At 36.5% G+C, this 25745-nt stretch overlaps 3 protein-coding genes across 3 annotated transcripts; 1 reads left to right on the plus strand and 2 right to left on the minus strand.

Annotated features, from left to right (window-relative positions):
* Window positions 1-703: 703 nt before the first annotated feature.
* Window positions 704-4253, minus strand: LOC114366171 (uncharacterized). Its single transcript, XM_028322949.1, has 2 exons — window positions 3403-4253; window positions 704-1440 (listed from the first exon to the last, which is right to left on the minus strand). The coding sequence occupies exons 1-2, from the start codon at window positions 4192-4194 to the stop codon at window positions 988-990; spliced, it is 1245 nt and encodes a 414-aa protein (XP_028178750.1). The 5' UTR covers window positions 4195-4253; the 3' UTR covers window positions 704-987.
* Window positions 4254-9462: 5209 nt separating this feature from the next.
* LOC114366174 (uncharacterized) lies at window positions 9463-16390 on the minus strand. The gene is made up of 2 exons (XM_028322951.1): window positions 15589-16390; window positions 9463-10194 (listed from the first exon to the last, which is right to left on the minus strand). The coding sequence occupies exons 1-2, from the start codon at window positions 16189-16191 to the stop codon at window positions 10072-10074; spliced, it is 726 nt and encodes a 241-aa protein (XP_028178752.1). The 5' UTR covers window positions 16192-16390; the 3' UTR covers window positions 9463-10071.
* Window positions 13152-14971, plus strand: LOC114366173 (uncharacterized). The gene has a single exon (XM_028322950.1). It carries the CDS (start codon window positions 13319-13321, stop codon window positions 14540-14542), a length of 1224 nt encoding a protein of 407 aa, XP_028178751.1. The 5' UTR covers window positions 13152-13318; the 3' UTR covers window positions 14543-14971.
* Window positions 16391-25745: the final 9355 nt, after the last annotated feature.

Consider the following 25745-nt stretch of genomic DNA (forward strand, 5'->3'; position numbering starts at 1 on the left):
GATTTGCTCCCGGCACACCCCCGGGAGAGGCCATTGATTTATAAGGGAGAATTGCCTTTTTCTGTATATTCGAAAAATTTGTTGTATTACATATTACAGTTCCCTTGTGCCAGTCGTGAACATTTTCAGCTTTCTAAAAATACTAGACACCAAACCTTAGGTCGTCTGTTTTATTTGTGTGGATCAATAATGTGATTCTATAAACACATCATGTAGTTTTTTGTAAATTAAATGACTCTCAACTATAATTAGTTTCATATTGTATTATTACTGATAAACAATAAATAATCATAAATTTAACTAATGTTAAGGAAAACTTGTGTAACTAGAACTAGTATCTTGTTTAAGGTAACGAAACAAATGTATTTGTAGCAAGGGGAGTGACTTTGTTTTAAGTAAAGAAGATTTAGGTACTTTGCAAAAAATTTTGGTTACATAATTAGGTTACTTGTTGTTAATTTAATTCTTATATTCCTCGTACCTATATCATATGTAATTAATATAAGAGCTGTAAGTTTCTTTCAATAAATAAATAAATAAAATTTTGTTATTTATACAAATATCCTATCCCCCTTTACTAATAAAAAGTTACACACTTGTTGAACACTGTTTTAAAGTGACTTTTCCATACTAAACGTCACTTTAAAACACTGTTCAACGAGCGTGTGATTTTTATTAGTAAAATTGAAAAATAAAAACGCTATGTTAATTCACATTATTTTATTTGCATCTTACGGTGGGCAATCTTTCGAAATAACGCACTATTATACTTAAACAAAATTCACATATTCACATACGATGCTTGCTTATGTGAAGCAGCAAATCAAACGCACAGCGTTGAATAGAGCTCTGTGATTGGGTCGTGTGTCACCCTGTGCGTCCACGCGCACTGTAAGACCTCATAGTAATGTTTGTGAATACGGACAATATCCTACTTAGCAATACTTGCTTTAACTTCCTTCATCTTGGCTTGGAGAATCTAGTAGCTTAGGAAACGTATCCAAACTGACGGTAGCTGTCTATTAGACCATGAAGTGCACTTTTGAACAGAGCGATGGTATCTCCGCTAAGAGTCTCCACTGGCATACCCTCCAATTTTTCCACATCAAATTTCGTCATCGCTTCGTGCATCTGAGCGGCTTCTTCTGGACTCCTCATCAGCATACTTTGCAGCAGAACTGCCGATCCTAAGAACAACTTGGAATATCTCTTGAGATCTGCGTCCAGCTGATCCTTTGGATAAATGTAGTTGGCCTTCAAACCGAAGTTGGATAATGATTTGTCAAGCTGATCGTGGTAGAAGCTTATCCAATCTTGGTAATGTTCTGACCTTATGGCGTGGTCTGTACAGCAGAAGACGAAGTAAAGGAGATCGGCCACTGGACTGTTCTCGTTGGCCAGCTGGTAGTCGATCATGATGGCATTCGAGGGCTTGCCTTCCTGGAACGATGACAAAAATCTAGTAAATATTTTGCAAATCATCTATTTGCCTCTGGTTTTGCGAGGGTCGTGCACGTGCAATGTGCATCTGCAGTGGTGGCCAAAAATGGCACGATGTTGATACAATATACATAGAGTTTGGCCTCAAATTGAGTTTACCAGTGAAGGAAGAAGTGAGCCTTTAACTTTCAAGATTTCATTACAGACATCGGACAGGTGAAAGTAAATAAAAACCTAAAGATATTTTTTAAATCTGTTTATAATGTTACACTACAGTCAAAACTCATAATCAGTCAAAAGTGATTTTGATGCCCTAGGTCAAAATTACTGTTGATTGGTAAAATCTTTGTCTCAGGGCGACAATACGAATTAAACGAATCCAAACTCAATTGGGTTACAATGACACTCGTCAATACAAATCAAACGAGCCTAAATTAAAACTGATTAGACTTGTGTCGTTTTATTGCGTAGTTCCTATGGCTAACTTCCAGCTCCATCATGAGATCAGCTCCATGTCATCATAATATTGCATCGTCACGTGATTTACACATAAATGCAAAATTTCAGAATCAAATCAATAGAAAACCGGGAAGTGGGTTGCGACACGACAGACACCAAACAAGTGACGGTAAATAACAAGCTTGTAAAAAAATTTGAATGATGCTTAATAATAATATGATGTATCAGATGTATGTTATGTAATTTTTTCAAAAGTAGAATAACAGTAATACGTACCTACATACGTACTTCTTTACAAATAAGTAGAATAATTATTTTTTCACTAGACAGCAACCCTAACAGCGTAAGAAGGATTCAGAGGCACGCGATTGAAACTTGTAGGTAAATAAAATTGTAGGCACGCAGTGTTGTGCGAGCTGAATTCCACTGTATCGCGTCGTAGCAAGACTCGCATTTATTTAAATCGTTTTGGGGAGTAAACCTTCTGTATACTATTACTTATTCTGTGGTGCAGGGCAATTACGTAGGGAAAGAAAGAGAGCACAATAAATCATTACAAAACACTTATTGTTTCAATTTAGAAGTTGTATACTCTCTGTAAAATGTTTAACTATGATAAATCATTACAAACCACTTTTTTATTTTAAGTCAGATGTTGTAGACTTTTATCAATCACAAAATGTAAGAATTTTTTAAAAAAAGTACTGAAATATTACTGAAATCAAATTGACCGTTTTTGACAGTTTATGATTTGTTTTTGACCGTTTTTGACCAATTTGACCGTAAATGACGGTCAGTCAAATTCAGCCGCTTTGGTCATTTTCAACACTAGTCACGTAATCAGCTTTGACACATTGATAAGACTATACATACGTGGATCTTGAAGAAATTTTTGTACTAAGAATCATGACGGAGCAGCCAGAAATCGCCATTCGAAGTTTCAAGTGAAAGTGAACTTCAAGAACCCAAGGAAGAAGAATATAAGTCAATACTGGTAAGTTTTGTTTTTTATTGTTACCTATGTAATAACAAATGTACCATGTTTATTGCAAATAATTATTCATTTAGAAAGTTATTGCAACTATTAGTTTAGTAGTCCTAATATAATCGTAATGGAAAGCGTGCCCAATATGTTGTTAACAGATTTAATAATCAGCAGTTACGCCGATCACCTCATACAGTCAGACACTAATAATTTTATAGCATAATTGACAGAAAAATACTGATAGCTAAAATTGATAAAAGTAGGTCCTACTAGGTTAATCACGGAGTAGGGCCGCGCGACAAGGCGAATGCATGTGGCAGTGAGGCTGTCACTAGTAGCACAATTAGTAGTTACTACACACGTGCTAGTGGTACTAAACACGTCGCGACAAGTTGCGTACTTGTCGCAACGTGTTTTGCACGACTGGCATTTGTGGATATTATGAACTGCTCAACATTTTTGGCTACCGCAGCCAGGCCAGGATTCTCATTTTGTAACAAAAGTAGGCACATACTTACATCAAGTTGGAACATGATATTATTTGTCCAGGAGTCACCTTGCTGAATTATTAAATATTTAGGGTTCTCGTGTTTCTTAATTTTAGGCAATAGTGCATTCATTTGAGAAACAACACCGCGTATGTATTTTTTGTATTCCTCGTCATCTAATACTTCGAGAGCACTTTGTTCAACTTGCGCCAAAAACATCATTTGGTCCTCATTTGCCATTAATTTCCACACATCAGTCAATCTGTTACTAAAATTTTCATACGTTTCTGGTTCCAAATGTTTTAAAACATATGACATGGAATGTATAGTAGCAAAGTTTTTGAGAACCAGCAACACGGCTTCATTGCTCATCGGCGCACGCCTATCCAGCATTACGTAATCTAAAGGTTTTAAGTCCTCAAGCAAAATCACTTCGTTTGGTTCTTCCGAAAGGCAACCGTAACAATGAGCATACCGCAAAATTTCATTTTCTGATACGCCAGCTTCTTCTTGCAGACTTTTAAATTTTGGTAGCACTTGTTCGTACATAATTATTTCGTTATTGAACAAATATGATGTGTTCATACCGGTACGTACAGCCTCAAGTTGTGGTGCGACTTTGGCGATCATCTTGAAGTCATTGCCATCTTGAACAATAACTGTTATTCTCAAAACGGTGGCTACAAAGTTATCACCAGCCTTGCCAGCTGGTTCGAACACCACCTTGTTATTTTCAAATCCTCTTTTTTGTAGCACTTCACGAATAAACTGCTGTTGTTTTTCACTGACACCTGCCGGTACCCCCTCAAATTGTAACGCCATATTCACCTCAAAGTCACGATAACATAAAATGTTTTATACTATAACTACGGCTTATATACGACGAACGAACTCGGATTCATCGTATTATCGAATAATGATTAACAACTTTATCGACTTTTGATTAAGAGTTATCAATATTATACGCAAACTATCTATCCACCTTGTTGTGACCTTGTGGATAGAATCAGTTACGTGTGGCTAAAGAAGCAAAGCAGAACTCTAACATAACTAAACTATGCAAATAACTTAACTAACCAGCCGGGCTAGGATGCGCGCCGTGATAAAATCTTATAGATGATTTTATACGACAAATATATGGGCTTATCGCGTAAAATCGATAAAATGTCGTGATAAACGCTTATCGCGGCGCGCATCCTAGGCCTACAGGTAGATGCCTAGGTTACTACAAGCCTACATACCATACCACACATTTTGGCAACCGCGTTATTCCAGGCGACCAAAATTTCAAATCTGATAACGAAGATAAGTATTGTACGTGAATTTATGAACTTTTTAGAGTACTAGCGGCCGCCCGCGACTTCGTACGCGTGGATCCCGTTTTACCCCCTTCATCTATCTTACGCGGTTTAGATTTTTTCATACAAATGTTTTTTCCCGCTAACTCCCGTTCCCGTAGGAATTTTGCAATATCCTGTTGTAACTAAGCTTTAAGTTTACTAAGGTACCTACACCAAATTTCAAGCGTCTAACTTAATCGGTTTAGATTTTTCATACAAAGGGTTTTCCCGCTAATTCCCGTTCCCGTGGGAATTCCTTAGTATATTATAACCTGCCCAGGAGTATGAAGAATAATTGTACCAAGTTTCGTTAAAATCCGTCGAGTAGTTTTTGTTTCTACAGGGTGTTAGGTAAATGGGTATAATAATATGAGCCGACACTAACCCATGTTAACATGGGCATATATATGGTATGGTGAAGTCCGGAATTTGATATCACCATTTATTTTTTTTAAATTTTCATACAAAACTAGCTGACCCGGCGAACTTTGTTCCGCCTTAATGGCAATAAATAAGCAGACTTTTTTTTAATTTCGAACGGGATAAAAAGTATCCTATGTCCTTCTCCTGGCTCTAAACTACCTCCCTGACAATTTTCAGCTAAATCGGTTCAGCCGTTCTTGAGTTATAAGCGAAGTAACTAACACGACTTTCTTTTATATATATAGATAATAAATTCCGATTTGTATGAAAATAAAAATAATTAAAATGAAGATATCAATTTTCTGACTTCACCATACCATTTATATGCCCATGTTAACATGGGCTAGTGTAGGCTCTTATTATACCCATTTACCTAACACCCTGTATAAGGAACATACAGACAGACAGACAAAAATTTTACTGATTGCATTTTTGGCATCAGTATCGATCACTAATCAGACTAATCACCCCCTGATAGTTATCTATGTATACTTATAATAAATCTGTAGAGAGGTCAATTCTGTACATGAAATATATTTTCAAAAATATATTTTCAGGGGGTAATAATTAGTGATCGATACTGATGCCAAAAATGCAATCAGTAAAATTTTTGTCTGTCTGTCTGTCTGCCCGTCTGTATGTTCCTTATAGAAACAAAAACTACTCGACGGATTTTAACGAAACTTGGTACAATTATTCTTCATACTTCTGGGCAGGTTATAGTATACTTAGGAATTCCCACGGGAACAGGAATTAGCGGGAAAATCCTTTTGTATGAAAAATCTAAACCACTTAAGTTAGACACTTGAAATTTGGCATGTAGGTACCTTAGTAAACTTAAAGCTTAATTACAACAGGATATTGCAAAATTCTTACGGGAACGGGAGTTAGCGGGAAAAAACATTTGTATGAAAAAATCTAAACCGCGTAAGATAGATGAAGGGGGTAAAACGGGATCCACGCGTACGAAGTCGCGGGCGGCCGCTAGTACTCGAGTCGAATAATCGAGTGATATCACTTATCGTGTATGTAGTTATGTACTTACCGACATGAGGAGAGATATCAAAACTACACAAAGCACAGTGCTGGTCATCGTGACAAGTTCAGTACATATACTAGTACATACACTATGTTGTTGGTATACCGTAAATAAAATAAAATAAAATAAAATATGCACTACAGCATGTTTTGCTCATATTTATGAATTTTGTCACAATAGCGCACTTGATCAAATAAATGTATAGGATTAACGCTGAATTGCACCACCTAAAATTAACCGTATCTATAACCGGTGTTTTTTGGATAGAGTTTGACAGAATTTTGACGTTTGTTAAAGTTAAAGTAAGATTGTTGAACCCAAACTAAGAGCTAGTGAACGCCAGACCTACGTTATTTTAGTTGAAAGTTTGTCAGCGCATGCTCCTGTCATAGGTTAGTACGTTGGTGCAGAATGAAGTTAATGTCATCGTGGTTTTGGAAGCTACCCTAAATTGATTGTTTGGCAAGGGGTTGAAACAGTCAAAAGCATCTGGCATTGATAAAATAACTAGAGGCCGCACGCGACATCGTACGCGTGGATCACGTTTTACCCCCTTAGGGGTGGTAATTTCGTAAAATCCTTTCTTAGCGGATGCCTACGTCATAACATCTACCTGCATGCCAAATTTCAGCTCGATCCGTCCAGTGGTTTGGGCTGTGCGTTGATAGATTACTATGTCAGTCAGTCACCTTTGAGTTATTATATTTACATGGTCTGGTCAGGTCTGGCGTTCACTAGCTCTACGCTGAGTTGCACCAAGTTATTTTAACCGTAACTGTAACAATAACCGGTGATTTTTGTGTGGAGTTTGACAGATTTTTGACGTTTGTTAAAGTTAAAGTAAGATGCTAACTATGCTAACTATAACTTAGCCTTAGGCCCAGTTTTTTTAATTCTTAGTTAAAATAACCAATATGTAGTCTAATTTGACAGATGTCAAATGACAAGTTAAGTGGTTTTAAAATAACTAGTTGTTAAATTTTGCTACATTTATGGCAACCAAACCTCTCTGGGAGGTTTATTTCTGCCAATGTCGAGTGAAAAATATTGACATAGTTATCAATAGAACGTGGGTGTTTCAGTTCTATTGATTTTTCATGGATTCCGTGGAGTTAAGTATGCCCGTAAGCAGGTTTCGAGACGCCCCACCGGGTCCAAAGCGGGTTGTTCATACGACAACCCACTCGACACTCGATGCGCGCTCAAATTCGAAGTATTTCAATGTTTTTTTATAATTTATCACTTCACTGCACTTTAGAACACAATATAACACCAAATTTGTACACTAAAGTCCATTAAATAATAAATTGAAACCATTAAAACAGATCGACCATGCTTCCCGTTCAACTACCCTCCACGGAATCCAAACGTTTTTTTCCGATATTTAACCACTTGTCATTTGACATCTGTCAAATTTGACTATTGGTTATTTTAACTATGAATCAAAAAACTGGGCCTTAGTCTAACTAATACATTTAGAATAAAATTCCTTTATTCAGCATTAACATTTAGGTGCATACATACAATGTTTAATTTGACATTTATTGCGTTTATTGTTGTAGTAACTGTATACATCTAACTACATAAATCAAGGCAAGTTATAATTAACCCTACAGTGGTCGCGTGGATTACACCCGTAATCCACTCGTGCAAATTGTCGAATATTTTGAAATCGGTCAACGCGATCGTTTTGATACTTCGTGTACTTTAAGTTGCATAATCGAAGATCACACTTAATGACGTGTGAGCGCCAGGTCGCTTGTGGATGTGTCGCAGGAGCCCCGTAAATGCCAATGGTCTACCCGTGTAATCCGCGCGACCAATTACGTAAGTATTTTTTAAGTAACCTTTTTTACTTAATGTGTTTGTTTTTGCATTATTAGTGTAAATTAATGCTTTATAATAAATAATTAGGGCATAGGTATGTATTTACATTTGTGTTTTCAATAAAATCATTGTATTTCAGATAAAAATCATGAACAATAGACAAAAAGGACAAATTGCGGAATGGCTAGAAGTAATTGACAATGAAAGCGTATCTTCTAGCGACTCTTCGGTTTCTGATGAAGAAGTGCACATTCTTCCACAAGAGAACAAGTTTCTCAGACCAGTGATTAGCCATCTAACTCAGAACCATCACAGCGGAGGTTTTTAGGTCGCTACTTTGACTGCGGAAGAAAGCGAAATAAAAGTTCTGGAAATACTTGTAATTCGTGCAACAAATTTATTTGTCCTTATCATTCCATGATGACCTGTATCTCTTTTTCAAAATATAATTAATAAATAAGTGCCATTAGAACTGAATAATTTCTGAACTGCCAAAGTTGACATTTTCTTGATGAAAAATGATGATTTTTATGTTTTGGTTAATTTATAAAAACTGAGAAGAACTTCTCGTTTCTTTGTCTGATTATTTCATTAACTAATACATAACAATAAATATAAAAAATAAAGAAACATGTTTTTATAAAGAGATGTCTTCTTTTTTTACTCCATAAAATGGCTTACGCATGTAATCCACGCGACCATTTACGTAATATTTTAGAGCGCGACCATCGTAGGGTTAAAGTAAGATAGTATGTAAAAAACTAATAAAGCTGTCATATAGTTTTTCCTACAAACTGCATACTGTCACTAGACATTTACTACTTAAAGAAGAACGGTCACGCCCCATACAAAAAAAAAACCATTTTCAGCTTTCTAAAAATACTAGACACCAAACCTTAGGTCGTCTGTTTTATTTGTGTTGATCAATAATGTGATTCTATAAATACATCATGTACCTAGTCGTTTGTAAATTAAATGACTAAGAGTCACTATAATTAGTTTCATATTGTATTATTACTGATAAACAATAAATAATCATAAATTGAACTAATGTTAAGGAAAACTTGTTTAACTAGAACTAGTATCTTGTTTAAGGTAACGAAATAAATGTATTTGTAACAAGGGGAGTGACTTTGTTTATACTACGTAAAGAAGATTTACTTTGCCAAATTTGGTTACATAATTAGGTTACTTGTTCTTAATTTAATTATTATATTCCTCGTACCTATATCATATGTAATTAATATAAGAGCTGTAAGTTTCTTTCAATAAATAAATAAATAAAATTTTGTTATTTATACAAATATCCTATCCCCCTTTACCTGTGCCTTTACTAATAAAAAGTTACACACTTGTTGAACACTGTTTTAAAGTGACATTTCCATACTAAACGTCACTTTAAAATACTGTTCAACGAGCGTGTGATTTTTATTAGTAAAATTGAAAAATAAAAACGCTATGTTAATTTACATTATTTTATTTGCATCTTACGGTGAGCTATCTTTCGAAATAACGCACTATACTTAAAAAAAATTCACGTTATCACATACGATGCTTGCATATGTGAAGCAGCAAATCAAACGCACAGCGTTGAATAGAGCTCTGTGATTGGATCGTGTGTCACCCTGTGCGTCCACGCGCACTGTGAGACCTCATAGTAATGTTTGTGAATACGGACAATATCCTACATAGCAATACTTGCTTTAACTTCCTTCATCTTGGCTTGGAGAATCTAGTAGCTTAGGAAACGTATCCAAACTGACGGTAGCTGTCTATTAGACCATGAAGTGCACTTTTGAACAGAGCGATGGTAACTCCGCTAAGAGTCTCCATTGACATACCCTCCAATTTTTCCTCATCAAATTTCGTCATCGCTTCGTGCATCTGAGCGGCTTCTTCTGGATTCCTCATCAGTATACTATGCACCACAACTGCCGATCCTAAGAACCACTTGGAATATCTCTTGAGATCTGCGTCCAGCTGATCCTTTGGATAAATGTAGTTGGCCTTCAAACCATAGTTGGATAATGATTTGTCAAGCTGATCATGGTAGAAGCTTATCCAATCTTGTTAATGTTCTGACCTGCTGGCGTGGTCTGTACAGCAGAAGACGAAGTAAAGGAAATCGGCCACTGGACTGTTCTCGTTGGCCAGCTGGTAGTCGATCATGATGGCATTCGTGGGCTTGCCTTCCTGAAACGATGACAAAAATCTAGTAAATATTTTGCAAATCATCTATTTGCCTCTGGTCTAGGTCAAAATCACCGTTGATTGGTAAAATCTTTGTCTCAGGGCGACAATACGAATTAAACGAATCCAAACTCAATTGGGTTACAATGACACTCGTCAATACGAATCAAACGAGCCCAAAATAAAACTGATTAGATTTGTGTCGTTTTATTGCGGAGTTCCTATGGCTAACTTCCAGCTCCATCATGAGATCAGCTCCATGTCATCATAATATTACATCGTCACGTGATTTACACATGAATGCAAAATTTCAGAATCAAATCAATAGAAAACCGCGAAGTGGGTTGCGACACGACAGACACCAAACAGGTGAAGGTAAATAAAAAGCTTGTAAAAAAATTTGATGCTTAATAATAATATGATGTATGTATATAACCTATAGGTGTGCTATTATTTTCTAAAAATTTGAGTTAGATTTCGGTTTTGTCGAGCTTCACCTCGGTTCGGTGTAATTTAGACTAGGTATTTGACAAATTTCCAAACTTTTTGACCTCAGATCGCAACAAATGAGGTGTCTATAGATAGGGCTCGCCGAGACGAATTCGAAAAGCCGATAGCTATAGCGTCTGTTCCTCAACCATGCGTGTTTTTCAAAAATACTGCCTAAGGTCTGTAGCTAAAGGTCTAAGCTGCAAGAAAGAAAAATCTTCTAGCCAAAAAGATGGCAGATGCAGCAGATATCAACGCATTTAAGACTGGAGTTCATGTGGCTCCTTGTAGATTTGAGTCTCTAGCTAGAGCATCCCTTCCTCCACCATGCGTAAGTATTTTTCAAAAATACTGCCTAAGGTCTGTAGCTAAAGGTCTAAGCTGCAAGATAGAAGAATCTTCTAGGCAAAAAGATGGCAGATGCAGCAGATATCAACGAATTTAAGACTGGAGTTCACGTGGCTCCTTGTAGACCTGAGTCTCTATAGCATCTCTCCCTCCACCATGCGTAAGTATTTTTCAAAAATACTGTCTAAGGTCTGTAGCTAAAGGTCTAAGCTGCAAGATAGAAGAATCTTCTAGGCAAAAAGATGACAGATGCAGCAGATATCAACGGATTTAAGACTGGAGTTCACGTGGCTCCTTGTAGACCTGAGTCTCTATAGCATTTCTCCCTCCACCATGAGTAAGTATTTTTCAAAAATACTGTCTAGGGTCTGTTGTTAAAGATCTAAGCTGCAACATTTAAAAATGTTCTAGCCAAAAAGATGGCGGATGCAGCAGCAACGAATTTAAAACTGGAGTTCATGTGTCTCATTGTAAATTTGAGTCTCTAGAGCGTCCCTTCCTCCACCATACGTAAGAATTTTTCAAAAATACTGTCTAAGGTCTGTAGCTAAAAGTCTAAGCTGCAAGATAAAAGAATCTTCTAGCCAAAAAGATGGCAGATGCAGAAGATATCAATGGATTTAAGAATAGAGTTCATGTGGCTCCTTGTAGACTTGAGTCTCTAGAGCGTCCCTTCCCCCACCATGCGTAAGTATTTTGCCATTGCTAAGACTTCTTCTTTTATTTTGGCAATGACTTACGCCCGTATTCACAAACGATGCTTGCTTAAGTGAAGGAGAAAATCGAACGCACAGCGTTGAATAGAACTCTATGATTGGTTCGTGTGTCACCCTGTGCGTCCACACGCACTGTGAGACCTCATAGTAAAGTTTGTGAACGGGCGTTGGTTTTGTGAACCATGATTTCGCCAATGTCACAGTAGATAAATGAAACAGTACGTATTAAAAAATAAAACCGTTTTTTGGAGTCGGTTTTTTTTATTAAAATAAACTTATTTCTTGCTTTTTTTTAGTTAACTAATTATTACCTTGATGTTACCACTGAAGGTGGGGAGTACATTGAGACTATACATGTCAAGTTTAAATAATATTCCCTACAAAATACAGGTTACCATATCGGCAACCTAAAAAGACCTTCAACCGTCAGCCCACCTTGAAAACATGAAAGAATACAACTGTTGGTCTATTTGTACCTATAATATTTAAAGAATTACCCTCCAACTCCTAAGCGTTAAGGAGTTGTGATGGTAGATCACCAGTTTATCATGATGAGATGATGACTATCTGATGCAAACACTTGAATAACTTTAGAAACTATACTTATCCTAAGCATTAAGGAGTTATACTTCCCAAATTGATGAGCTAATAATTTCCAGAAGCAAATACTTGAATAACGTCAGAAAAAATATGAAAAACAATAAACGTGCCTATAAAATTTGAGGGTTGCCCTCGACTTCCCTAGGATCCCATCATCAGATCCTGACTTGGTGACAATGAGACCACCTAAGAAGTGTACCCTATACCCTATCGAACAAAAAAAGAATTTTGAAAATCGGTCCACAATTGACGGAGTAATCGGTGGACATACATAGAAAAAAAAATACATACAGTCGAACATAATTATAACCTCCTCCTTTTTTGAAGTCGGTTAAAAATGAAGTTATCGTAATGAAAAATAAGTAAGTGCTTTACGAGCTCTATCCAACGGTACCAATAATAAGTTACAAAATAAACAATCTATCCGAAAATTCAAAGTTTCCAGCTTCCATACATTTAGTAGGTACTACATACATGAGTTTACCTTCTGTTATATTTTGTGTAATCAGCTTTGGTGAACTTCGAGAACCCAAGGAAGAAAAATATAATATAAATCGATACTGGTAAGTTTTTTTTTATTGTTACTGTAATAACAAATGCACCATGTGCAGAAAATTGATAACATCATTTTAATTATTTTAATTTTCATATAAATCGGATTTTATAAAATTTATTTTGTATGAAAATTAAAATGATGATATCAAACTGACTTCACCATACCATTTATATGACCATGTTAACATGGGCTAGTGTCGGTCGGCTCATATACCCATTTACCTAACACCCTGTATATTCATACACTTTGTGCCGTTCACTCGATCGGACGTGTCAGCGCTATGAAAATAAATATTTAATTTAACTATTCACTAGCAAAATCGCGACCTACATTATCGAAACTCGGAAGTGTTTTATCTGTGTCATTTATTTCTAATTGAACACTGAACTTATAATGATTTGTGTATAGACTTGATAATATGGAAGGAAGTCCCTTCAACCGGAGTGCGCTCACGCAGCGCAGCCCTCCGCCCACGCCCACGCAGCAAGCGCCGCCCGCCGCCCCCGTCATGGAACCACTCGAAGTGGTGGCCACTTCAGAACTCCAGAACTGGATGAAAAGCATCGAGCAGTGCCTGAATGAGGTGTGCATAATCTCATCGGAAGGAAAGCTCAACACTGACCAGAAACTGAGGATTAGTAACCTGTGCAGAAGGGTGAGCAATGGAACATCCCAAATGGCCGTACAATACCAGTCGCTGAAGCAAAAGGCCATTCAAGCTCATAGCAACATACAGGTCCTTAAAGAAAGTCAAGACATTTCACAGCAACTTCAAGACCTCAAGAAAAGCATAGAAGTGACCTCAAAACCTATCTCGGGAGCGTTTTCCTTTGCTGACATGGTTAAAAAGAGTCCTGTCAATTTTATTCAGCCCAAAAACTTCAGTTCTGTAGCTATTTACCCGAATGATAAAATGAAGTCAAGCGAGGAAACCAAGTCCCTAGTGCAAAAAATAATTAAGCCCGAAGAAATGAAATTGCACGTGAGAGGTCTACGGAAAACTAGAGATGGCGGCGTTATCATCAGCACCAACTCCAAAGACGACATCGAGAAGATAAAGCAGTCAACGCAATTAAGAACATCAGGCCTCATCATAGACGAGACGAAGAAACGGAAGCCCAGGATTATAGTACTGGGAGTTCCTGCTTCCATGGATGAAACTGAGGTATTTAAATGCATATACCATCAAAACCTAGCCGACAAACTTCAAAATACGTCACTGGAAGCGTTCATGTCCTCTATTAAGCTAAGCCATAAATCAGGGAGGAAAGACACCGAAACCTGTAATTATGTAATTGAAGTCACAGCTCAAATACGGAAGACCTTGATAGCAAATGACAGAGTTTTTGTGAACTGGTCATCGTGCCCTGTTAGAGACTTTACCCTAGTGACAAGGTGCTACAAGTGTCAGCAGTATGGACACGCTGCTAAGACCTGTCGTGAAGCTAATATCACCTGCGGCCACTGCGGAGAAGTGGGTCACGTATTAAAGGATTGCAATAAAAAGGATGAACCCTCAAAATGTGCGACCTGCTTGCACTTCAAAAAGCCCAACAATCACAAGACAGGTGACGCTGAGTGCCCTGCTAAGAAACTAGCAGAACAAAGATATATTAACACCATAGATTACGAAGGCGCCTAAGAGCGTCCCCTGCGAGTTTATGTTTGTCTTGATGTGTCAGTTTTATCATTAGCTAATTTACTACCTAGATTGTATAAATTAACTTTTACCATTAGTACCTACTAGTAGATAACTCCATAATTAATCATAGAGCTGTCCCACTAACCTTTTATCAAATCTACCTTAACAAACCGAATTGCATTTAAGTATATCTAGAGTAAACATAAATAACTTGTATGATTTTTGCAACATTGAGCGTGACCCAGTTTATTATTTTTGTTTACGCAGACACTGTATGTTGGATGTTTTTAATAAAGTATGTAGAACAAGCAATATTATGTAGCACATCGTATTGATTTCAAATCTTAAATGTAACTTGTGTAGATTTTAATTTTTTAATTATATATTATTATGTATAAATATTAGATTATATATTTTGCTAGAAATAGTTCTATTAATAAAGTAATGTAAGCCTTTTTTTTTTTTGCCTGAGATACAGGAATTATAATTCTTAGTTCAGGCACGTATGTACTTTTACCTATTATAGTTTAATATTAGCCTATTGTTAAAAACTGTCAATAAGTTATTCAATAAAGAATTTATTATTTATTATTATTATAAAAAGAATTTATTTATTATTATATTGCACCTACGGTGCAATAACGTCACTTATGCTTTTTTTTTCAAAACTTAACTGATTATGAGAAAATACTCCAATCTACCACTTTACTTGGTTTACTTTGATTCAGTTAAGTTTTAAAAAATTGCATAATTGACGTTATTGCACCGTAGGTGCGATATTTAGATTGATTGAAAAATACTGATAGCTAAAATTGATAAAAGTACTAGGTTAATCACGGAGTAGGGCCGCGCGGCCGCGCGACAAGGCGAATGCAAGGGACAGTGAGTTGTGCAGTGAGGCTGTCACTAGTGGTTACTACACACTAGTGGTACTAAACACGTTTTACACGACTGGCATTTGTGGATATTATGAACTGCTCAACATTTTTGGCTACCGCAGCCAGGCCAGGATTCTCATTTTGTAACAAAAGTAGGCACATACTTACATCAAGTTGGAACATGATATTATTTGTCCAGGAGTCACCTTGCTGAATTATTAAATATTTAGGGTTCTCGTGTTTCTTAATTTTAGGCAATTGTGCATTCATTTGAGAAACAACACCGCGTATGTATTTTTTGTATTCCTCGTCATCTAATACTTCGAGAGCACTTTGTTCAGCTAACGCCAAAAACACCATTTGGTCCTCCTCATTTGTCATTAATTTCCACACATCAGTCAATCTGTTACTAAAATTTTCATACGTTTCTGGTTCCAAATGTTTTAAAACATATGACATGGAATGTATAGTAGCAAAGTTTTTGAGAACCAGCAACACGGCTTCATTGCTCATCGGCGCACGCCTATCCAGCATTACGTAATCTAAAGGTTTTAAGTCCTCAAGCAAAATCACTTCGTTTGGTTCTTCCGAAAGGCAACCGTAACAATGAGCATACCGCAAAATTTCATTTTCTGATACGCCAGCTTCTTCTTGCAGACTTTTGAACTTTGGTAGCACTTGTTCGTACATAATTATTTCGTTATTGAACAGATATGGTGTTTGCAAACCGGTACGTACAGCCTCAAGTTGTGGTGCGACTTTGGCGATCATCTTGAAGTCATTTCCATCTTGAACAATAACTGTTATTCTCAAAACGGTGGCTGCATAGTTATCACCAGCCTTGCCAGCTGGTTCGAACACCACCTTGTTATTTTCAAATCCTCTTTTTTGTAGCACTTCACGAATAAATGCTGTTGTTTTTCACTGACACTTGCCGGTACCCTCTCAAATTGTAACGCCATATTCACCTCAAAGTCACGATAATATAAAATGTTTTATACTATAACTACGGCTTATATACGACGAACGAACTCGGATTCATCGTATTATCGATTATTGATTAACAACTTTATCGACTTTTGATTTAGAGTTATCAATATTATACGCAAACTGTCTAGCCACTTGTTGTGACCTTGTGTGATAAAATCTTATAGATGATTTTAGACGACAAATGACGGTTTATCGCGTAAAATCGATAAAATGTCGTGATAAACGCTTATAGCGGCGCGCATCCTAGGCCTACAGGTAGATGCCTAGGTTACTACAACCCTACATACCATACCACACATTTTGGCAACCGCGTTATTCCAGGCGACCAAAATTTGAAATCTGATAACGAAGATAAGTGTATTTGTACGTGAATTTATGAACTTTTTAGAGTATTAAGGGACATGATAGATCCGAAGACCGTCCATTTTGCTTTGTCCTTTTTTCTTAAGTCTCGTAGTTTATTAGTCATCTGAAGCTCACTTTCTTTTATTTCTTTTCAGGAAACGAGTGAGTGAACGGCAAACAGAAGCGCCTAAATATTTTGATTGTGGTAAACTTATTGTTAACTAACTTAGTGATATGAGTTCTTGCATATCCAAGCGAACGCGAACGCTAGCGAACCGAGTGTTCCCTATTAATATCAATTCTTTTAACGTTCTGTCACATCAATGCACCAAGCATCCCAGCTCATTACGATGAACTAATTGAAGCTTTTTCCACCGACAATATTCACGCAATTCTTGTGTCAGAAACTTTTTTTTTTTTTTTTATGCACAACGAGGAAGCTCTTGGCCTGTATCTCACCTGATGGTAAGTGACGATCAGGCCGAAGGTGGAAACGAGCTTCACCCGGAATCCTCAACCACGGAGGAACTGGCTATCTTACCTCTAACTGCCGGAACACAACAATGCTGTTAACATTGTTGTTATGGCGACAGACTTAGGTAAGATGGTGGTAGCTAGCCAGGCGGACTTACAACAAGCCCTACCACCAACCAAACCGAACAGAAAAATCTGCCCCACTGGGAATCGAACCCGGGACCTCTGCGTCTGAAGCAGGTGGTCTAACCACTAGACCACAGAGGCGGTTGAGCAGCGGCGGTTGAGCAGCAGCGGCTTAAGTCAGAACACAAATCAACGAGTTACAGTTTACCTAGTTTTAAACTCATTCGAAAAGATCGTGTTGGTAAAGGCGGTGGAGGTGTTGCCATATATTTGCGTAATGATATATTTCCTATAAAATTGTTAAAATACTAACTTTGGGCATCACTGAGTTCTTAATCTTGGAGGTCGATCTGGAAGGGATCAATAAGGCAATTCTCGGAGTGATTTATAATCCTAAAGCAAATTTTCTTTCAGACTTAGTAACAGTTCTTAAATCGATTAGCACCAATTACCCTCATCACATACCAATATTACTTGGTGACTTGAATGTCAATAACCATGGACCTATAAAAAAAGGCGGACGGAACTCGCGCTACAACAAAACTGTGACGCAAAATTTTGGCGTTTGTCTATTGTGTGAGTGAATTTAGGGATGCCATGTTAGCCAAAACATTTTACCCATTTATTTTAAGAAAAACATAGATCGGCAGATGTTACTTGGAAATGTAGACAGAATTATTCCGTGCTATTTTAAAAGGATGAAAGGTGTATGCGTTGAGGTAGGCGCGAAATTTTCAATGTTCAAATTTTCTTACATTGTTTGCAAGTCAGTGTGTCAGGGTATGTACATAATGTTGATCAAAAATAATTCACGCAGTTACAAATTACGAATCTTGTGTACATTATAATCATAATCTTATGCATCATCAATATATTATTATTATCTCTGATAGATTTTTTTTAACATACAACCTGACACTGACTTGCAATCAATGTAAGAAAATTTGAATTTCGCAGTTCCACATTTTTGGGAAGGATCAAATTTGCCTATGAAAATATATCCCATTAAAACACAATAATTATGATAAATTATTTTATTTCCATAGTATGCGTAATACATAACTAAAAAGTCCTAAAATCATTATTAATTTCCCATATTTCGGGTAATTTTCCCACGTAAATAACTGAGAACACTGGTCTTTGACGTATTATTTTTTCGAGTGAATGACGTTTGATTTCAATTAATTTCAATATTTTAATGTCGGGAAATAAGTGATTGGATTATTATTTTACCTGTGAAATGTGATTCCTTAATTTTTGTTTGTTCGAACAGAACGGTTTTTNCAGTACGGTTTTTACACAATTTCATCACACAAGACATGTCGTATTCGTGTTGTTTTTTCGCTGCTTAAATGTGTCAACTGTGTGAAGTTTGCTCTCGAAGTGGTGTAACAGGGTGTGAATGTGTGCGTGCCGGCCTGTACGTACAGGCAAGCTGGTGTATCCTAATGTCACAGTATTTTGTTGATGAGACTCCGTCCGACTTTTTTTATAGGTCCATGGTCAATAACCATAAAATTACTTCTTATTCGCGTAAACTTCGTTCCATAGTTGGTTCAGTAAATCTTAAAATTCTCGAACTACTCCCCACACATCACAATATTAAAGCGCATATTCAGGATACCTGGATTGACCATATACTAACTTCTGCTGACCATGTCCTGAACCACGGTCAGGTACCTGCGCCTGGTTTCTCTCATCATGACCTTATTTATGTGAGGTACAAAATATCGCCACCAAAGTCTTGAAAAGAGACTTGCCCGATGCCAATAAAAAATTGTGCTCGGAAGATGCTATTCTGTCGTTTTAAGGTCTATTTTTAGTTTTGCTTGATTTTGTTTCAGAGGTGTTAATGTACTAGTAACTTGAAGAAGGCCGGTAGAAGTAGATACTCCAAAACTTGTTTTTTTTCTTGTTTGTTCGTTCATTCTTTTCTGTCGGTAATTTATTCATAATAACCGGTTATTATTAATAATTTTCAATTTATCACATTCACCGTAACCGAAATTCACGAAATCATATTAGAAACCTCTAAAAATATCAGTACCTATTTCTCTACTATTATGCAAGCTAAGGATGTTAAGGTACTAACAACAAATGGTCGGATCAGTATGGTCTGTTGAAAATAAATACAATTAATGAGCCTTGGGGTTCATCAGGATTGGAAGGCCCTTTCGAGATGCTCATAAACCAATAACTCTTACGGTTTTATCAAGTTTTACGATCATGTTTCTGCTGCACCTCAATTTCTACTGAAACAAACATATGAAAAAGTCAAAATCTCTCTCGATAATCTTATTTTCTTACCCATAGATATTATTTTATAAATCCTCGTCGCAAATATTACTGTTGCGGCTCGGGCAAAGCATTGGCCCCAAGGGCGTGATATCGAGAGCCTCCTCGGTTTCATAGTTTTTGTTGTTTTCAGTAGCAAAATGTGTATCATTTAGTACCTACCAAATAAATAGTTTAAATTTCTTTCTTTCTTTCTAAAATTGTATAGCGGTGGACTAACTCGAAGATATTTATTTTTGTCGTAAATGAGTATTTAATTATATAAAAACTCATAAAACTAATTTATTTATGCAAGTAGGCTTTTAAAAAGCACTTTTAGTGTTAACCCTACCACTGCTTCAGGGCAATAAATGGGCCAGTGCTGAGAAGAAGCAGCGCAAGAAACTCAGTCACTATTGTCCTGAAATTAGTGGCAAAGTGTCAGGTTAAGTGGCAAATCAGGAGAAGTGTCAGAGAATGGATGGACACAAAATATCCGAACAAATGGATTGGACGAGGTGGGCCTTTACCCTGGCTAGCCAGAAGTCCAGACCTAACTCCCATGGATTTTTATGTGTGGGGGCACATGAAGAGTCTCGTGTACAGTGAGACCAACCCAATTTCGTCAGTTGAAGTATTGAGAGACTGGATAATTAATGCGGCCAATGAAATGAGAATGAGCGCACTCGGCGTAATGTTCATACACACCAGCGTTGCCAGACGTCCCGATTTTTTAATCAAATTTAAATGTCCCGCGCGGGACAGGCTCGGTCCCGCTTTTCGGAGAGAGACACTCACTTCACCAGAGCCCCGATTACGGTAACTTTTAACGTTTCCAATCCAGACGCGCTTCATCGATTCTGCGATACGATTGGTCAAAACAGTTGACGTCAGCTGTTTTGACCAATCGTATAAGCGCGTCTGTATTGGAGACGTTAAAATTAGCGTAATCGGGGCACTGACTATTGTTTGAAACGCCATATTATTCTAAAGAATAAAACTTTTGTAAGTTCGATTTTTGTCATTTTTTTCTTTTTTTATTCTAAAGACGAATTAAACGATAGAGTAAATCTGATTTAAATTTTTTTTTTTTGTTAAAATACATTTTCTATGGCTAATTTGATTAAATACGTTTTTTTACTATGTCCCGCTTTTGACGGAAGAATCCCGCTATTTTCACTCAAAAAGTACCAAAGTCCCGACTTGGCGAAAAAAAAAACTGGCAACGCTGATACACACCGAGTACCTACCTACTTGGCCGAGAGCACTGTCTCGCCCGTTTGCTCGGTACGTGTAATCATATACTCACCTATTGTTTTATTTAGCTTTTTTTATCTCCCTGTAGCCTATAAACCCTAAATTGTTATACCTCGTTGGATAGCTGATGAAACGTAGATATTATTAACCACATCTGCAAAACAGGCGCCATATTATTTTTTAAAGATATCCTTTAAAAAAAGAAAAATAACTTTCAAATTTTTCATTAGTTTTAATAAGTTTTAATCGTCTACAACGACTTATTTATTCATGTTACGTACAATATTGCTTATTGAGGTCATAAAGCATTTTGTTTTACATGTAAATATCGAATAATAGTAATAATAAGACTTACAAATTTAAAAATATCTAAGCTGATAGCCAAAAATCGGGAAATATTCATAAAAAAACAATTAAATTCAAATTACTTGAAAACGGTAAGATTTAGGATGGGGTGTTTCCATAGCTGGGCACCGTTAATCAAATAGTTAACTTCGTTAATCGTTAAACCGTTAATAAAAAAATTAACTTCGTTAAACGTTAAATCGTTACATTTCGTAAGATTTAACGCAAGTTAACGTTAATCGTTAATCCGTTAACACATGATAATAAAACGAAAAAAATAATTGTATGCAAGGTTCAAATAATTTGGAAAGCTTGTATTGCGCATGGAATTTATTCCACTTTTATATTTGCGCTACAAGCTTTCGAAATTATTTGAACCTTGCATAAATAAATAATTTTGAATTCTTTTTTTTTTATTATTTTTTTCGTTTTAGTACAACTGCATTTCAGAATAAAAGCTTGTTTTTAAAAAAGTTTTTTAATTAATATAATTTTATTTTATACTTTTTAGTAGTACCTATCTCAATCTCAGAGCCTTGGTTCAATTACAATACAATTTAGCACCAAAGTGCTCGAAAAGACAAATCCAGCAAACCCAAACTCGATAAGTTTCCACCGTTTCGTTTAGGAATTCCTATGGCCACCTCCTGACTCCATCATCAGGACCCTGGACATCATCTAGTACTAAAGTGCTGATAAGACAAATCCAACGAACCTAAATTTGATGCGATGCCGCCGTTTCATTTAGGAGTTCATATGGCCACCTCATCATGACTCCATCATCAGACCAGCTCAATGGTACCATAACAGCATTGTCATCGTACTTACATAAGTATACCAAATTTCAGCTCAATCGGTTCAGGAAAACTGGTCTTAAATTCAGTTGCAAGAGTTGTCCCACACATACTAATAAGTGTCGTTAGTGATTGTTGTTTTGGGTTCTGGAAGCCCGAACGTACTTGTCAGAACGCGTTTTTCTACCGTTTTTCAGCGTGCCTGCTGTATCTTTTTGGTAAATAGTAGGTACCGGATTAACGATTAACGGACTTAGGATAAATTAACGGAAGTTAACGAGTCCGTTACCATTTTTAAAGTTAACTTAAAAGTTAATCCCAATGATATTAAAGAACTATAGATATGTTACGTTCATAGAAATTACGATTTGAATCCGTGCCGAGCTCACAGAATAAGTAATAGTACAGGTACAGAAGGATTACTCCGCAAGACGATTTAAATAGGTAAATGCGAGTCTTGCTACGACGCGATACAGTGGAATTCAGCTCGCACAGCACTACGTACCTACAATTTTATTCACCTACAAGTTTTGTCTCTTTCTATCGCGTGCCTCTGAACTCTTCTTACGCTGTTAGGGTTGCTGTCTAGTGAAAAAATATTAATCTACTTATTTGTAATGAGGTACGTATGTAGGTAAGTATGCATTCATTATGGAAAACCTTGGAAGAGGCCTTTGTCCAGCAGTGACGCATTCTGAGCAGTAGTCATAGTAGGTTAGGTTCCTATACTATCCTAAGAATTATTGATTACCCACTTGGCCAACATACCTTTCAGCATCTTTGGGAAGGTAAATTACTTTAATTAAATGGTAGATTACTTTTCGAATTAAAACACCCGAACGCCGCACAATATTTCTTTCTCTTTATGTCCATTTTTAAATAATACTTCGATCATAGAATTATAATCATACTACAACGCACGCCAGCGTCCTGACGAGCGCGCGCGTGACACTCGACTGATATAATACCCGCCGGCGGGGCGCTTCGCTGTAGGTAGTATTGATTGCGTTTATTGGTATTGTCTTTCATGATTTATGTACTTTTTAATGTGTCCGAAACACTTTTCATAGCATTTTTTCCACTCAGCTTGAGGCACCTCCAAAGCATGGTTTTCGACCGCACCGACAGTTGCTTCTGGCTACATAAATCGCTGTTCACGAGTTTAATTTTAATATATGGGTACTAAAAGAAGTGTTTAGATTCCAAGCAAGAATTTTGTAGCGTTGGACCTGTTTATTTCATATTTTGAGTGTTCAAATAATCAGTTGTTTGACGAGACGTGTAAAAGCTCACATTTTCGTCACGAATGGCGATTCGACTATGCTGGCCAGTTTCCCTTATTAAACTGAAGACTTTTGGAAAAAAATGCATGTATACTATTAAGAATTAACCATTCTAAATTTGTCTAGTGACTTTTCTGTCATATAATCGGATATTTCGGAAAAATAGGCGCCCGTAAGTTTCAAAGTGATCCGAGCGCATGGGACTTTTGTTGGAATTGGTTCATCTTAAAACACCTCCATAGTCGATAGTTGTTTATTTTCAGGATCATTATGCAAAGATCCTTAATTCGTCAACTGTCACAGTTTTAAAAACGGCTTTTAAAGCTTTTTAAACGTATTTATCAAACNCTTTGAATTCAATAAATAAGTAAGTACATGATGCGTTTTGTTTTTGTTAGTTATAAAATAATTAAAAACGTATTAAAAATTTCCCTACTTTCGGGAAAATCGCCTTTACTGTCTACACTCCCCAACAAAATTGACACTAATGACATAAGATTTTTGCCTCACTCTTGACGAAGCGCTTGTATGAAGACTATCCATCTAGGTTTTATTAATCTAAGGCTGTAGGTAATTATCGGATGTACCGCGCGGAGTGAGCCAGGCCTGCCGAGCTATTCCAAATCGCACACATTGACAAATGTAACTGATAAGTGAAACAAAAGATACGAAATAGCACGCAAATGAAAGAGATAGCTATAGTTTTAACGATTCTGCACTAACTAATCTATGTCCGTAGCGCACGCATCCTTATCGCTCTAACGTCAAAACAAGATCGCTTTCTCTACAACTTGAACATGGCGCATGGCGTCTTGATTGTTTGCATAAATAATTGAAAACATAAATACTAAATAATTTTGCATAATCACATGTGGTAAGTGATCCCTTGTATTTTGTTTACTTTAGAGTCATAATTGGTACACTTTCGAAACACACACGATGGCATTTTTTATTTATTTTGGTAAGAACAGGAACTTACGGTGTGGTACGCACGCGATTGCGCACGACGTAGGCCACTCAAAGACTAAACACAAGACGTCCCAATTGGGACGTATTTGAGTATTCACAGCGCGAGCGCTTATAACATATCTGCTTTTGTTTTTACGTGGGACACTATTTAAGTTGTGAGCCTAACTATGAAAACAAAGTAGTCGAAAATTTCCGCAAGTCAATTCCATGTTTTTGTAGTCATGATAATTTTCAATTCAATGTTAATAATACAAAACGTGCTCAAATGATAAAAAGTTTTGAATAAGGTTGTAGTCAAAAATGTCAAACTTTTCATTAAAAGTATCAGATGTCGTCTAACAACACGTTATGTTGTCGAGGCTCACAACTTAAATAGTGCCCTAGTATATAATATCATTGGTTAATCCGTTAATAGAAAGGTTAACTTCGTTAATTAACGATTAACGGATTAACGAGTTAATGCCCAGCTATGGGTGTTTCATAGTCAAATCAGTCAGAATTTCAGAAACGATGTAAACTACTCGCCCTTAACGGGAATAGGTCGACTTAACCTGTAACCCATATAACTTTACTTACACATTTTTATTTTTAATATTTTTAATTAATACGTACTTATTGATTATATCATTAATAAAATTTAATTGGTTTTATAATTAGAAGCAGAACACAAATGAAAACTTTGCAGAACTGGAAAAAAATATTTTAACTATTTTCACGCGTTCTGTCGCAGGCACAGGCTAGCCACAGATAAAATATCCTAGCTATCTTAAATAAAGTTACCAATATTAGAATAAGTAGTCTAGCAAATAAGTGCCTAAATCATCGCAAACCAAATGTAATAGAAACAAATAAATAAACTCAATTTGCCAAACATATTTCAACTATTGAACATTGACCTTATAAAGGTCAAGGTTTAATTCGGAAGTGGTCAGACGAGTTTGTACGTCACAAAATATTACAAATGATTAGGGTGAAATAGCTAGTATTCGGCCATTAATTCGTTCATTCACTTTATTCGTTCTAAAAAATTATGTAGTGGCGCAAAATACGCGCAAAGGGTACCTACCTGGTTGCTTTCCTCGCTTTAGGCGATTATGAATAATTTCATTTTTATACAAGCTCGCTTGTCAAACTCTTCTAACTTAGCATAAATAAGATGTAGTTTAGTTAGTACACAAAATAGGCACAATACATCTGGCTGGTGTCTTTTATTTCACTTAAATGTTCGTTCAGCCAAATGACATCCACTGCTGGAAGGTCTCCCCCAAGAACTTCCATATCTGCCAGTCCTTACTCAAATGTATTTTTGATAAATTTTAAGACAATGAAAACCAAAACTATACTAGAGAGTAATGTTTATGCACGTAATAACATTGATACTATTTCCAACGAAGTAAGACAAGGTCGTTATTTGTGTCGTTTACCCTATGCTGACTAAATTGCCAGCCCACGGCCTCAGTCAGTTCGC

Source organism: Ostrinia furnacalis, unplaced genomic scaffold, assembly GCF_004193835.3.
Source record: "Ostrinia furnacalis isolate ACB-3 unplaced genomic scaffold, ASM419383v2 OfSCF0552, whole genome shotgun sequence".
Taxonomy (NCBI): domain Eukaryota; kingdom Metazoa; phylum Arthropoda; class Insecta; order Lepidoptera; family Crambidae; genus Ostrinia; species Ostrinia furnacalis.